A 16,419-nucleotide genomic window follows, 5' to 3' on the forward strand; every position below is an offset into this window, starting at 1 on the left:
TGCAAAATTGATTAATGTGTACACTTTAAGTATATGCAGGCTCTTAAAAATATTAATTATAACTCAAGCTGTTAAAAAACACAATATAAACTAAAGACTTCCTATAACATTTATAATCATTTAAAATCCAAAGTTAACTTTAAAAAGGATGGAAAAAAAACAAAACAGAAATTCATACCTGGTGAATACTGGAAGTTGGGACTGAATAACCTGGACTCTAATCACAACAAGTAATAGTGTACTGAACATCAAAACAATGAGTTTTATTAATGTCTGCAGCATAGAAAATGGAATACTACCCTTTCCACAGAGAAAGTGTCCAACAGTAGTACATAATGATGGCAAAGTATACTGGAAAAGAAAAAAAAGTTTTAAATAAATAACCATATATATCATGTTTTCAACAATGTAGTACTCTTTAAATGCAAGATTTGATAGATATTGACTGTAACTATAAAATCAATATAAAACAATTTGTGGAACTGATAATGAATAAAACTGAACCCAGTAACCTTAGCCAATAATTAATTATCTTGTAAAATATTCCAACTTGCCCAACAATTTGTTTCAATAATTCCATTATTGAAACTTAAAAAGCAGCTTTTGAAAAGCTGAACATGCTCTAAAATGTTAATTAATTTTCAGTGAGTATGAGATAAAGTATGATTTTATCTTGTAAAATTTTGGTATTATTGGTAATCAGAACGATGAAAATACATTTTGAAAATAAGTTTATTATAATCAGACTCAAATAAATAATAATAAACGATAACATCAAAAAATCTAAGTTTCTTCTTACCCTCTGGGCAATAAATACTTCATACACACAGCAAATTCCCACAACTGTTATTCCTTGTTCTTTACACAATGTTGCAACAGCCACTAAGAGCACTGTCAATGCAATTGCCGTCCACACTACAATTTAAGAAAAAATATAAAACTACACAAAATAATTTTTAACACCACAAAAGGATATTTTAAGTTAGACAACAATTAGACATTACTAAAAAACTTTACTTGTGATTCTGTAATATACTCACATTTATGCTATTTCCCAATGACTTGTGCTTTATATATTTTAAAATGTATTTAAATAGCCCTGGCTGGTGAGGCTCAGTGGATTGAGTGCCAGCCTGTGAACCAAAGGGTCACCAGTTCAATGCTGTCAGGGCACAAGCCTGGGTTGTGGGCCAGGTCCCCTGTAGGGGGCACCTAAGAGGCAACCACGCACTGATGTTTTTCTCCCTCTCTTTCTTCCTTCCTTCCCACTCTCTAAACATAAATATTAGAAATAACCCAAAAAACCTATAAAATATATTCAAATAATTTAAGTAATTTATGCTTTCATATTCGAAACAAAACATTAAAATGTATAAAATAAACTAAAATTTTTTTTGTGCAAGATTATCTAACCAAATACTAACTTTTAAAACAAATGTAGGGTAGGCAATTTGCAAAAGAGAAACTTAAACTTACAAGCTTGAGTGTCATAAGTAATGAACCATCAATTTGAAATAAAGACAAATACCTAAAATTAACACACAGATATCAATATACCTAATTTATTAAAACCAAAGTAGCATTCTTACTAAAAGAAAGGTTAAAAACTGAATCAGGTTAATAAGCATGTAAATCAATACTATTCTTTTAAAAATTCAAAACAGAATATTCATAAATTCTATTTAAATGAAAAACCTACTTCATCAACTTGAACTAAATGGCTACTACTTAGTAGTAACTAATCAAGGAACAATGACTTGTAAGTGTAATTCTGGACTTACTCCTAACCTGCCTTGTGACTTTGGGCAACTGTTCGGAGCTTCAGTTTTCTTTTCAGATACTGTGACCTCTATTTGTTTTCCAGTTTTAAAAAAAATGCTAGTATGATTTAAGAGTGCAAACTGACCAGAGTAGGCCACATACATGGTAGGGACTCAATAAACAGCTTAACTATGATCAAAACATAATAAAAGCTATATTCTAATAGGCTTTTAATTTTGACTAATAATGTAATTCACAGCTTTCAGAGGTATTATTTACTTATAGAAAGACAACTGAAATATCGGTAGTTGTATCATTTACAGGTAATAGTAGAAGGAACTAAGAATGAACTTACAACTCCTATATCCTAGGGTAATTAAAAAAAAACATCATAGAGAACCTGTCATGATAAAATATAAACTACATGCAAGAAATTTTAATATCAACAATGTTGCATACTTTCATATGTCTGCACATGCTAAAGTAGTACAATACATAATGGCAAACCCCAAGTGTGGCATATGTTTGATAAGCAGCACTAAAGTAGATAAAAATTGCCTGATCAAGTTTTACAGCTATAGAAAAAAAAAGAAATGTTAAGACATTTACCTATAGAATTATTCCGTCCTTTTGATTTGGTATATGACAAAAATGCAGCTAGAAAAAAGATAGATGACAAAAGTTCTGCTCTTCCTACCACACCCGTTACCTGGAAATAGACAGGTGGGGGCATCATATTAATAAGGAGCATCCTGAAATTTTTAACTGTACAGAACAGCAATAGCACTTTAATGAGAAACTAAACTGCCATAACTTTTCAAGTGCACATTTCTTTCTTAGATATTCTTTGAGTGCCCTCATGTGGTGAATTTGTGTATCTCCCACAAAAATAAATTTATTAGTGACTCGTTAAAGTTCTTTTATTAATTAATACTATTATGAAATAATTATGGACAGGAAGTTACAAAAATAGTTGAGAGGTCCCCTATATCCCTTACCCAGCTTCCCCCAATGGTAACATCTTACATAATTATAGTACAATATATAGTGCAGTTCCTAATCTAAAAAAGAAAAGAAAAAAGCTAAGAACTCCTTAAATATTTTCTTAAAATACTAGTATTCTTAAAACCCAAAAGTACCAGAAATTCATTAAGTTTTATCTTACAATAAACCTGCAAATTAGAGTTTAAATAATAAACTTCAGTCCCTTTAAATTCTAAAAAAATAAATATAAAACACCAAACCTCTCCCTTTAAAGTATTCTGAACTCACTGTAAAATTTAAAACAACCCATCACTTTGGTATATGTATGGAAAAATGCTAGATACCAAAAGGTTCAAGACAGTGGGAGACACAATTCAACTCTCCTCTAACACACACACACACACACACACACACACACACACACACAAATTTAAACATAAGCAAACAATAAAATTGTATTCATTTATATGTTACATTACTAAATTTGAGTGATTTTATCTCATGTTCTTGATAATAAGTGTTTATGTTTCAAAAGATATTTTAAATTTTAAAATTTTACATAATAGAAAGTTAGATCTGTGCACCAGGATGTTTGGACTTATTATAGTGATTTAAGAGTCTATAATAAAGTCATGGTTAAATATTATTCTTAAATATATATACCATTATAGTCACTGTGTAGGTTTTGTAAAAAAATAATAAAACAAACTTTAATTTCCAGTTTCACTTACTGCTTCAGTATGTATTGGGTGTACTGCGAAGAGTAAAGAAGCAATCACACTGCTTCTGTTGTCGAGAAAAAGTTTGCAGACTTTAAGAAATAGCACACTGACCACAGCATGAAAAATCATATTTAGGAGATGATATGACATTGGTTTCAGTTCACTAAACAGATAATTTAAGCGAAATGTCAATACTGTTAAGGGGCGGTAAGACTTATGGCTTCTCTCCTAAAAGGAAAAAAACAATCATTGATTACTACAGTACTTTGGTTTTGGGGGGGAGGTATATAAACTAATCATTGCATTTATTAATGAAAGTATCACATCTGGCTGAGAAATAACAATAAAATAATGAAATGCCCCTCAAATAACACAAAGATAAATGATAATCTGTGATTCCTATTTCCTTAATCCCCAAACAAGGCAGTTTTCTCTCTGATATATAGTAGTCACAGAAGTAACAGTAGAGGAAACACATATAAAATCCTCTTCAATACAAAGAGCTTTCAAAACGTAGAAAAATAGTGGTACTAATCAAGTTTGAGCACAGGATTATGTTCAAAACTGCTCCCCAATCTATTATCAACACAAGCATTCATGTAACTGCTGGCTAGATTTTTAGAAGAAAATATAAGAATGGAATGCTTAGCACTGCAGTTTAAAGAATAACAGCTCAAAAAGTACTGTCTAGTTGTTTTATGAAAAACATGTCCATGAGGTATAAACCTGAATACATTAAACCGAAAATCCCCAAATACTACACAGAATAATACAAGAGCAAAAACTTTCTTAAAATAAGAGAATAGACACCTTTGCTATGACAGTCTCCATTAATAATAAATCAAATTTTATACAAAGTACTAATTTTTTAAATAAACTAGAAGTTACATTTAACCAGAAATAGTTTTACTCTAAGACAAAAATCAAATCAGGTTTAAGAATAAAACACACAAATAAAAAAAATACAATCTTAGTTATTTCTTATAATTTTAGAACATTTTTTAAAATGTTTATTGATTTGGGGGAGGGAGGAGAGAGACAGTGACCAACTGCCCCTGTACATACCCTGACCAGGGGTTGAACCCACAACCTAGGTATGTGCCCTGACTGGGAATTGAACCTGCAACCTTTTGGTGTATAGGATGATGCTCCAACCAAATGAGTCACCTAGCCAAAGCAATTTCTTATAAATTTTATGTAAGGAATGCACAATCAGCTTCTGTGCGCTCCTACCTCTTACCATAGCCTGCTCATCCTTACTACAGAACACAGGGAAGCACAAGCAACAAACACCTTGAAATCAGGAACATTTTAATATGTCTGTATTAAGAACATACACAGCAAGAGTGAGGTCTACCTAGAATGTTCTTTCCTGTTTGGCTATTCCTCTACATCCTTTTTGTTTCAGCTTAGGCATACAACATTGTTTTTAAAGCACAAACCATATCAAATTGACATTTGTACCAGAAAGCAAAAAAGGCTCTAGAAACACTGTGAGTGCCTAAAATATTATTGTGGTTCTGTTACAACATATTTGCAAGTTGAAAGGATGAAGTAAGAAAGTGATAGGGTATAGGTATTTTTAATTGCAGAATAAACAATTGTTTTGCTAGGTCTATTAGATGTGTATATGCCATAGGTAATAAAAACTAAAATATAGATTAAGTTTTTATTTTTATTATTTTTTATTTAATTATTTTTCAAGTACAGTTTTCTATCTTTTACTCCCATCCCAGCCTACCCCCCCATGCTCCCCACCTCCCTCCCATTTCCACCCCCATTAGTTGTTGCCCATGTGTCCTTTATACTAGTTCTTCTAAATCTCCCCCCTTTTTCCCCCTGAAATTCCCTCCTCTCTCCCCTCTGGTCAGTGTCCCCCTGTTCTCTATTTCAGTATCTTTATTTTTATTTTGCTTGTTTGTTTTGTTGTTTAGCTTTCTGTTAAAGGTAAGATCATATGGTAGTTGTCTTTCAACACCTGGCTTATTTCACTCAGCATAATGCTTTCCAGTTCCATCCATGCTGTTGCAAAGTGTAGGAGCTCCTTCTTTCTTTCTTTCTGCTGCATAGAATTCTATTGTTATATGGGAATAAACCTAACCAATGAGGTAAAAGATCTGTAGGCAGAAAACTACACAACACTGAAGAAAGACATCAAGGAAAACACAAACAAATGGAAACATATACCTTATTCATGGATTGGAAGAATTAACATCATCAAAATGTCCATACTACCCAAAGCAATTTATAGATTCAATGCAATACCTATTAAAGTACCAATGGCATATTTCACAGACATAGAACAAACACTTCAAAAATTTATATGGAACCATAAATGACCCCGAATAGCAGCTGCAATTTTGAAAAAGAAGAACAAAGTAGGAGGGATCACAATACCTGATACCAAACTGTATTACAAGGCCACTGTAATCAAAACAGCCTGGTACTGGCATAAAAACAGGCACATAGATCAATGGAACAGAACAGAGAGCCCGGAAATAAACCCAACTCTCTACAGTCAATTAATATTTGACAAAGGGGGCAGTAACATCAAATGGAGTAAAGATAGCCTCTTCAACAAATGGTGTTGGGAGAACTGGACAGCTACGTGCAAAAAAATAAAACTTGAGCACCGACTTACACCATACAGCAAAATAAATTCCAGGTGGGTAAAAGACTTAAATATAAGCCATGACACCATTAAAATATAGATTAATTATTAATATAACTATTTATATAAATTATCAATAATCCATTTAAGTAAGATTCCACTCTTGTTGATAATCATCAGTCTAGATATCAAATTTACTCTGTGAAAATAGAGTAAAACAGCAAGTTCCATTAAAACAAGACAATTCAGATCACTATTACATTCAGGTATATTAAACATAATTGGTTGGCAATAGAAACGTAAGGACAAATATAATGAAAAAATAAGCTCACAGTTCCCTGTTAATGTGAATCTCCATATATAGATGGCAAAACATAGTGACAGGTTATCTGCAGAAGTTACCTTAACACAGTATTTCACAGGCCAAATGCCAGAAGGGTGCAGCTTGTTACAGGTCAGTGGTTCTCCACCAGGGCTGTACCAATCACCAGGGCAGCTTACATGCGTCCTTCCCGCCCCCCCGCCCCGTACCCCACCCCCGGCCAAACCCCACAGTAACAAGAAAGAGAACACACAGACAAAACAGAATAAAAATACTGATTTCTGCATCCCAATATGAAATAAATGTAATTAATAGGTTTGGGTAGAGCCTTGGTAATATATTTTTTAAAGTGCCCCAGGCAGATTCCATGTGCAGCCAGAGTTGCAATATAGGAAAACATCAATAAACAGAATATTATACATCTAAAGAATGGGCTTACTAAAGGAATTATTCTAAACAATGAGAAGACCAGAGGAGTCTAAAGATTCCCTAATGTGGTAGTTAGTATTCATATAGATCAAGGAGAATGTCCTAAGTCCAAAATGTGTCTTTAAGATCTACATTTGCACAAATATCATCACAAAGGTCTGTGTCTTTGCAAGCTTCTAGGCTATCACTACTTGATAAAATCAACCATTAGGTCCTATGAAAGTGCTAATTCCAGGCTTGTCAAGAAACCTTATGACACCTATATACCAAGAATAATTTTTCCCTAGTGGCACACTTCCCTACTGAGAGAGAACATGCCTATCAGAAAATACAAGGCAGTCGTCCTGGTCAGTGTAGCTCAATTACTTGGAACATCATCCTGCAGGCCCAAAAGTCTTAGGTTCAATACCCAGTCAGGGCACATACCTAGGTTGCAGGTTCGGTCCCCTGTAGAGGTTTGTACAGGAGACAGCCAATCGAAATTTCTTTCCCCCTCTCTCTAAAAACCAATAAGCATGTCCTTGGGTGAGTATTAAAACCAAAAAAAAAAAAAAAAAAAGGAGGAACGACACTCCTCACTATAAATTATTAGTCTAATTTGTTCATACATTCCACCTGAGTTTACTTCTTCTTCGTGTGTTCTCATAGGTGCTCTGAACAAAATGTTCACATATTTTCACCTGTGAAGCTGAGAAGAATCACAAATACCATGGTACGATAATTTTCCTGAGCCCTTTAATCTGACCAGCTAAACTCTCAGGTGAAAATCTCAATGTCATGATTAAATCACAAGAGGCACTGCCATTAAGAGAGGGAAATGGACACACTTCTAAGGGTCTGTGGGGTTAAACAGTAAGGGAGGGACAAGGGGAAATCAACTGTCTAGAAAAGACTGTAAATAAAACAAATCTTCCCTTGTTATCAAAAGATTTATTCTTCTAAAGGCTAGAGTTGGGTGATAACAGGAGGGTTGCAAGAAAAATAGTCTGATTATTTATCAATATGTAATAATTATTATGTGTTCATGAATAGGGAAATAAAGATCCCATCCCCATGCTTGTGAAGCTTCCAAATTTAAAAAATGCAGAAATAAGCCACCAATGATGATTGATGAACTATAACTATAAAAGAATGTTATATATTATGTCTTAGCAACTATGTGTAGGTACTATAAACATATTAATTCATATACTTATCCTCAAGGTATTATTGTTTTATAGATTAGGAAAGTGACCTGGCATCTAAAAATCTGTATTACTGCCTACTGCACACAGCTATTATATAATAGGACTAAAATTAGAATCCAATCCAGATGGTCCCAAACTGGCAAGGATTCAATTTGGCAAAGTAAAATTACCCTCATAAAAATGAAATAAACTTTTCAGTTCTTAATATAATATCAAGTTAATTATTAGGTAAGAGATATGTTACATTTAAACATTTTAATATATCACATTTTTTTCTACAGAAAAATTGGCAGCATGTGTACTTACTATGTTTACAAAGGTCCAATTTATTTTAAAGTTATATGTATTTTTAAATGGTTAAATATATCACAAGTAGTCATCTCTTTTGCCTCACAAGAAAGGAAAAAATCAGTGAGTCAGAAGCAGACTTGTATTACACATATTGTTCTCCTAACACATTTGCTTTTCATATATATATGATTAAGCCAAGGTACAAAACGAAGAAAATAAAAAAGTACTGCTTTTAAAAAAGATAATATCTTCAACTTCCTACCAATTTTTAAAAAAACATGTTATGTCTCATAAAATTTAGGAGGAAAAATCCATTAATTCATTAATTGGTATGATGAAAATGGTGATAAAAAATTAGGAGTAATAAACTAACAGAATATTTTAAAATCTGAGATTCCTATAAGTAATACAAAAGTAATTATGAAGGTAATTACTTACCTCAGACATAGGGGTTCCCCAGAAGTCATTCTGAAATAAAGTTTTTAAAGGTGTAGACGGATGTAGGTCTTTATTATCCAGTATTGCTGAAACATCATCAAAAACAAAACCGCAGAAGAGGCTGTTCCAATAGCAGGCAGTGACCACACCTACTATTAAGGTTATTTCCTTGAGGCTAATATCAGCCATCTTTTCCAAAGCACTTGTACACAAAATCTATGGGGAGGAGACAGGAATCACAGAGATAAAATGAAATAAGGAAGATGTTTCTTTTTCTTTTCAAAATAAGTACAGTTTTAATAGAAGGGTAACTATGTAAAACAAAGACTGAATGCTAATTATCCCAGAGAACTAATTTTTCAAAGCTTAGCTCAAATGTCATCCATCTTAAAAATCATCAGGTGATCACCTCTCCATATTCCTAACATAATGCAGAACTGATTGCTCCTTCACATGTGTTTTCAAACCTCTATTACAGTCTTTTATTTCACCATTTAATCTTTAGACCTATCTTTCCAACTAACTACTAGTGAACTTAGAACTAGTATTTCATCGCAGAACAGGTCAACTGGGAAATGGAGATGCACACACTCACATGGACACAGCCCAGGTAACTGTAACAAAGTCACAGGATGTGACCTAAACTAAATTAAACTACTCTTAGTGAGAAACTAAATTAATTAATTTAATCTTTTTGAGAAAACAAAGTACTTGATCCAAGATGGCGGCAGAGTAGGTGGAAATTAAGTCCTCCCAGGACCAAACTGGAATTACAAGTAAATTATTAAAAAATCATCCTGACTAACACACCAAACACTAGCTGCAGAGAAGCCTTATAACCAAGGGCTTATTATGGAATAAACCATTTCACCAAAACGAGACTGTTAAGGAGCATAGAGGAACCAGCAAGCGGGCTGGCTGGGGTCCCAGGGGCAGTAGCGGAAGTCCTGGAGGGATATTTCAGCAGCCGAGGGGGTTCACCCTGAGAAGTGTGGGGTCCAAACCCCAAGCTGTGCTCTCCAGCCTGTAACACCAGAAGTGGGAAAGTAACCTAAATAACATTGGCTATGAAAAGCAGTGGGGTTTCTGTCTGCCAGCAGGAGACAGCTAGAGATGCAGCCATCCTCTTAGAGTGCCAACACACACAATTTCATTTGCAGCCACTTACCCTGGGCTCCAGCTGAGGGAGGACAGAGATACATTAAAGAGAGTCTGGGGTTGGTGGCTGGTGAGAGTTGAAGGATCAGCTGTCAGGATCCCGTGTTTAGTCACTCCATATACTACAGAAACCATCTTTCTTGGGCAGAACACTCCCCTCCAAGTGGCATCAGTCTGTGGAGAAGCATTGGCCCCGTCCACAGCAGTTACTCTGCCCCACCCTGTGAAGCTTAAGCCCTGTTGCTGAGGAGTAAAGCTGGAGGCAATTTCCCTGGTTAAGCCTAACAGAAAGCCTGCAGGAGGAGGCAGATCTCTGGGAGTTTTGAAATTTATATGACCCTTCCCCAGGCCCACTGCTGTAAAAGAGGGCCTTGAGGAACATACTGGTTCTCTCTGCACATACCCAGGACCAGCAGAGGGAGCCAGAAGATGAGGATTGCTGGTCGCTCCAAACAGGTTGCACAGGGACAATTACAGACAGCGTCTGACATAGGTCAGTACCTGAGTCTTTGCAGATCTACCTAATACACAGAAGTGAACACAAAGAGGCAGCCAAAATAGGAAAATGAAGATACTGACCCCAAATGAAAGAACAAGAGAATTCTCCAGAAGAGCTAAATGAAATGGAGGCAAGCAATTTATCAGATAGAATTTAGAATAATTATAAGGATGCTTAACAGCATGAAAAAAGAGAAACCATAAAAATGACCAATCAGTAACAAAGGATGTAATATTGAAATAAGTAATAGACTAGAAGGAATAAACAGTAGGTTATATGAAGCAGAGGATGGAATCAGCAATTTGGAAGACAAGGTAGAAAAAACACCCAAGTAAAACATCAAAAAGAAGAAAGAATTAAAAAATCAGGAGCGTTAGGGAGCTCTGGAACAACATGAAGCATAACATCCCCACATCATGGGGATAGTACTGCAACAAAAGTTAAAGGGGTTGCTAGGCAGGGGAGGAGGAGGAGGAGAAAAAAACCTCAAGAAAAATAGTTAAGAAAACAAATGGCAATAATGTAAATGACTAAAATGCTCCAATCTAAAGGCACAGGGTAGCTGAATGGTAAGGTAACGAGAACCATATATGTGCTGTTTCAAGAGATCCATGTCAGAACAAAAGATATACACAGAAACTAAAAGTAAAGAGATGGAAAAAGATATTTCATGTAAATGGAAAAGAAAAAAAAAAGCTGGGGTAGCAATACTTGTATCTGACAAAATGTACTTTAAAACCAAAGCTACAGTAAGAGACAAAAAAGGACACTACATAAAGATAAAGGGGAAAAGAGGATATAATCCTAGTATACATTTATGCACCTAACATAGGAGCACCAAAATATGTAAAGCAAATGTTGATGGACATAAAGTGAAAGATCAATAGAAATATAGTCATTGTGGGGGATTTTAACACCCCACTGACTTCAATGGATAGATTTTCAGACAGAAAATCAACAAGGAAATAACAGCTTTAAATGACAAACTAGATCAAACAGATTTAGCACTGCAGAGATTGTGGTCAAAGAAATTACAGCACAGGTCATGTGTATCTGAGAGATATATTCATTTACAGTATGTGCTCAAATGTGGGGGGGAAAAAGTAACATCTGTAGCCCATAAATCCTGCAAATTTAGCCAATTTCTGAGATGTAACCTGCTATACATGAGGCCTAAAAATGCTTTCTATTTGGTTTTGTCTATTAAGTTAGCATCCATTTCTCAGGAAAACTGGTTCAAGATATAACTGATGTATTTATTTGTATATCATATGATTAGGTCTAAAGTATTATTTGCAATAAAGCAGTTCAAAGTTTCAAGTTCTATCTTGGCATTTTTTTGTGTTTGGCTGAACTAACAAAAATTGACACAAAACATTCTGTGGCTTTTTTCTAGTTTGTCTTCTTATTGGACATTTCCTCCATTTTGATTCTTTGTCCTTCCCCCCCAAAAACTACTCTTCATTAATGTCTAATTCATCTTCACTGGAAATAACTTGCTCGGTATATGAATCTTCTGAATGAAATTCCACATAATCCTCATATTTTATATCCCTTTCATTCTCACATTTGACTCTATCATTCTCACCATAAGACCTGAGTAGTATTCGCTGAAGTTATTCAACATTTCATAGATTATTAAATTGATATATTTTTCAAGCCATTTTCAATGGAAAATAAAAAAACACAATAACAGACTTAGAAATTCAAAAACAAAAAAACTACACCAATACTTACTTATTAGTACACAGTATATCTCAGATAAAATTTACTATTGAATATCACACACCTTTATGAAACATGTGTTATAATCAAACTGATGGCTTCAACATTAATCACATACAAACACACAGCTACTGATGACCTTGAATATATGTACCCAATATATGTAACAATATTTTAAAGAGTTTGCTTGTATCTCTCAGATCAGCCGTGATCTCCGCCAAGGTAAATTTGGTATCTTCAGAGCCTTTCACCCCAAAGCAGCAGAAATACATTCCTTTCAAGTGCACATCATGGAACGTTTTCTAGTGTACAACACATTAGAACATAAAACAATCTCAACAAATTTAAGAAGACTGAAATCTTATCAAGCATGTTCTCTAACCACAATGCTATGAAACTAGAAATCAATCAGAAGAAAACTAAAAAATACATGAAGATATGGAAGCTAAGTAACATGTTATTAAACAATTAATGCGCAGGTGGTAAACACAAGGCCTATGGGCTGAATCCGGCCCTCCACCTTGTTTCTACCTGGCAGCAGCGCTGAGCTCTTGCTTAACTGGGAAGGAATAGTTACATTTATATGGTCCTATAATTACATTTAGCCCTTTGAAGGCAGCCTCGTGGCTGAAGCAGCCCCCAGTGAAAAGGAGCCTGACACCTCTGAATTAATGGGTCAACAATGACATCAAGGAAGAAATCAAATGAAAATTAGAACACAACAAACCAAAATCTGTTGTACATGGAAACCAATCTTAGACAGAAATTATATAGCATTATAGGCCCATCTCAATAAATAAGAAAAAGCTCAAATAAACAAACTTTATACTTAAAGGAACTTGATAAAGAACAAACAAAGCCCAGAGTGAGTAGAAGGAAGGGAATGACAATAAAAATGACAACAGGAAAAAATGAAATGGAGTCTAAAAAACCTCAATGAATACAAGAGCTAAAGATAAACACAACTGGCAAACCTTTAACCAAACTCATCAAGAAAGAGAGAGAGAGAGGACCCAGATAAAATCAGAAATGAAAGAGGAGAAATAACAACTGATGACAAAGACATACAAAGGACTATGAGAAAATATTCTGAACAACTATATGCCAACAAATTGGACCACCCGAACAAAAATGGATAAATTCCTAGAAACATCCAATCTTCCAAAAGTAAGTCAGGAAGAATCAGAGAATCTGAATAGACAGATTGCAACTAATGAAATGAAGCAGTATTCAAAAAACTCCCAACAAAAAAAGCCCTGGACCACATGGTTTCACAGGTGAATTTTATAAAACATTCTGAGATGAACTAACACCCATTCTTCTCAAACTACTTCAAAAAACTCAAGAGGTGTGAAGACTCCCAAGCTCACTTTATAAAGCCAGAATTATCCTAATTACAAAAAAACTAAAAACACTAAAAAAAATTATAGGCCATAATCCCTGATAAACATAAATGTTAAAATCCTCAACAAAATTGATAAAATCCAGTGCCCATTTATGATAACTCTCAGCAATATGGGAATAGAGAGAACATACCTACATATAATAAAGGCCATGTATGACAAAACCACTAGTAACATCGTACTGAAAGGGCAAAAACTTCAAGTGCTCCCCTTAAGATCAGGAAAAAGAGAGGGATGTCCACTTTGACCTCTCCTACTGAACACAGTATGGGAAATCCTAGCCATAGCAATCAGACAAGAAGTAAAAAATAAAAGGCATCCAAATTGGAAGGGAACAGGTAAAACTGTCATCATTTACAGATGACATGATACAGCACATAGAGAACCCTAAAGATTCCACCTAGAAAATACTATAAATGAATTCAGTAAAAGTAGCAGGATACAAAATTAATATCCAGAAATGAGCTGCATTTTTATATGCCAATAATGAACTATCAGAAAGGGATATTAAGAAAACAGTCCCATTCACAATTGCTTCAAAAAGAATAAAATACCTAAGAATAAATCTAACCAGGAATGTAAAAGATCTATACACAGAAAACTGTAAGACACTGAAGAAAGAAATCGAAGATACAAATAAATGGAAGCACATACCGTGTGCATAGATAGGAAGAATTACCATCATTAAAATGTCCATAATACCCAAAGCATTCTATAGATTCAATGCAATTCCTATCTAGATCCCAATTATGTATTTCACAGAACTAGAACCAATATTTCAAAAATTTGTACGGTACCAAAAGAGGCCCCTCAAAAACCAGTGATCTTGAGAAAGAACAAAGTTGGAGGAATCATGCTACCTAATGTTAAACTATACTAAATGGCCACAGCAATCAAAATAGCATGATACTGGCATAAAAAGACAGTTCAATGGAACAGAATAGAGAGCATAGAAATAAATCCACACCTTTATGGTCAATTTATGCTTCACAAAGGAAGCAACAAATACAATGGGCTAAAGATAGTTTATTCAATAAATGGTGTTGGGAAAATTGGACAGATACATGCAGAAAAATCAAACTAGATCACCTTCTTACACAGCACACAAAAATAACTTATAAATGGAACGAAGATTTAAATGTTAGATCTGAAACCATAAACATCCTAGAAGAAAACACAAGCAGCAAAATCTTGGACATTGTTCATAGCAATATTTTATTGGATATATCTACCTAGGCAAGGAAAACAAAAGAAAAACAATGGGGCCCTATCAAACCAAAAAGACAATCAAAATACAAAGACAACCCACAGAATAGGAGAACATATTCGCCAATTCATTTGAATAGGGGTTAATATAGAAAATTGATAAAGAACTTACAAAACTCAACACCAAAAAACCCCCAATGATTTAATTAAAAAACGGGCAAAGGACCTGAAGAGATACTTCTCCAAAGAGTACATACAGATGGCCAATAGACATATGAAGAGATGCTTAACATCACTAATCGTAAGACAAATGCAAATTAAAACCACAATAAGATATGACTTCACCCCAGTCAGAATGGCCATCATCAATAAATCAACAAACAGCAAGAGCTGGTGAAGATGTGGAGAAAGGGGAGCCCTTTTGCACTGTTGGTTGCAATGCAGATTGGTACAGCCACTGTAGAAAGCAGTATGGAGATACCTCAAACAGTTAAAAATGGATCTGCCTTATGACCTAGCAATTCCACTTCTGGGAATTTATCTAAGAAAGCATAAAACACTAATTTGAAAGAATATAAACACCCTATGTTCACTGCAGTGTTATTTACAACTGTCAAGTTTTGGAAGCAACCCAAGTGTCCATCAGCAGATGAGTGGATAAAACAACAATGGTACATTTATTCAATGGAATAGTACTTGACAGTAAAAACAGAAAAGAAAATTGTATCCTTTCTAATAGTGGATGAACATGGAGAATACTATGCTAAGTGAAATAAGCCAGGCAGAGAAAGACAAATACCATATGATTTCACTTGCATGTGGAATCTAATGAACAAACTGACCTAACAAGCAAAACAGAGACAGACTCATGGAGAACTGGCTTACAGCCCTGGCAGGGAGGTTAGGGGGATGCAAGAATGGAGCAAAAGAAGCAAAAGGACTCATGGAGATGAACAACAGTGTGGTGACTGTGGTAGATGGAGGTAGAAGAGGGCATAATAGGGATAAATGGCAATGAAAAAAACATTAAAAAGATCTAAAAAAAAACCCCAATACTTGAAAAGACCACTAATGATGATGGATTTTCTGAAATGTAGAAAAAATTTATGTTTTATTATTTTATAGACCTAAAGATCAACTATTACTTAAATCAGGGACAGAATCTTGTAGCCTCCATCCTTGTTTAGTTTGATCGAAAGGTTTTAAAAAATATTTGTACTGAATGCAGTTATGCTAGTTCTACACTAGACAATTAACAACAGTCCCATTATCTTTCACTGAGATTAATTTGATTGACTTATGCTATCTATTTGACCTTTGGGGCATATGAATTTATAATCTAGATCTACGTCATGATTTTTTTTCCAATTATAATACTTTTTAAAGAATGGACTTTAAACATAATATATAATTAAGTTATTGCTTAAAAAGGATTCATTGAGAGAATGGTATAAAGAGTATAAGGAACTACATGAATTGGTAGATACTTAGATACTGAAGATTCTCCCTACGATAAAAATAAAGTAGAAAGGTATTCTTAAAAAACAAGTTGATAACACACTTTTCCTGCTGGAGTAGTGCCAGTATATCATTTAGTGTTATCACTTGTGGAAAAACAAATAATGGCCACCAAAATTGCCCATATCCAAATCCCATTATCCCATGAATTTATTACCTGATGGA

At 34.4% G+C, this 16,419-nt stretch overlaps 1 protein-coding gene across 2 annotated transcripts in view; it reads right to left on the minus strand.

The window, feature by feature from the left end:
- The window catches only part of TMTC3 (transmembrane O-mannosyltransferase targeting cadherins 3), a 70,930-nt gene that overhangs the window by 35,558 nt on the left and 18,953 nt on the right, over positions 1-16,419 (minus strand). For both annotated transcript variants that reach the window (XM_053658793.1, XM_053658794.1), the window contains exons 2-6: positions 8,746-8,961; positions 3,477-3,695; positions 2,371-2,470; positions 800-915; positions 179-351 (exon numbers count right to left, since the gene is read on the minus strand). In XM_053658793.1, coding sequence (XP_053514768.1) covers positions 179-351; positions 800-915; positions 2,371-2,470; positions 3,477-3,695; positions 8,746-8,934 — 797 coding nt within the window. In that variant the 5' untranslated portion in view covers positions 8,935-8,961. The remainder of the gene's footprint in view (positions 1-178; positions 352-799; positions 916-2,370; positions 2,471-3,476; positions 3,696-8,745; positions 8,962-16,419) is intronic.

This window comes from Artibeus jamaicensis, unplaced genomic scaffold (assembly GCF_021234435.1).
Source record: "Artibeus jamaicensis isolate MK-2021 breed Jamaican fruit bat unplaced genomic scaffold, CSHL_Jam_final scaffold_584, whole genome shotgun sequence".
Lineage (NCBI taxonomy): Eukaryota > Metazoa > Chordata > Mammalia > Chiroptera > Phyllostomidae > Artibeus > Artibeus jamaicensis.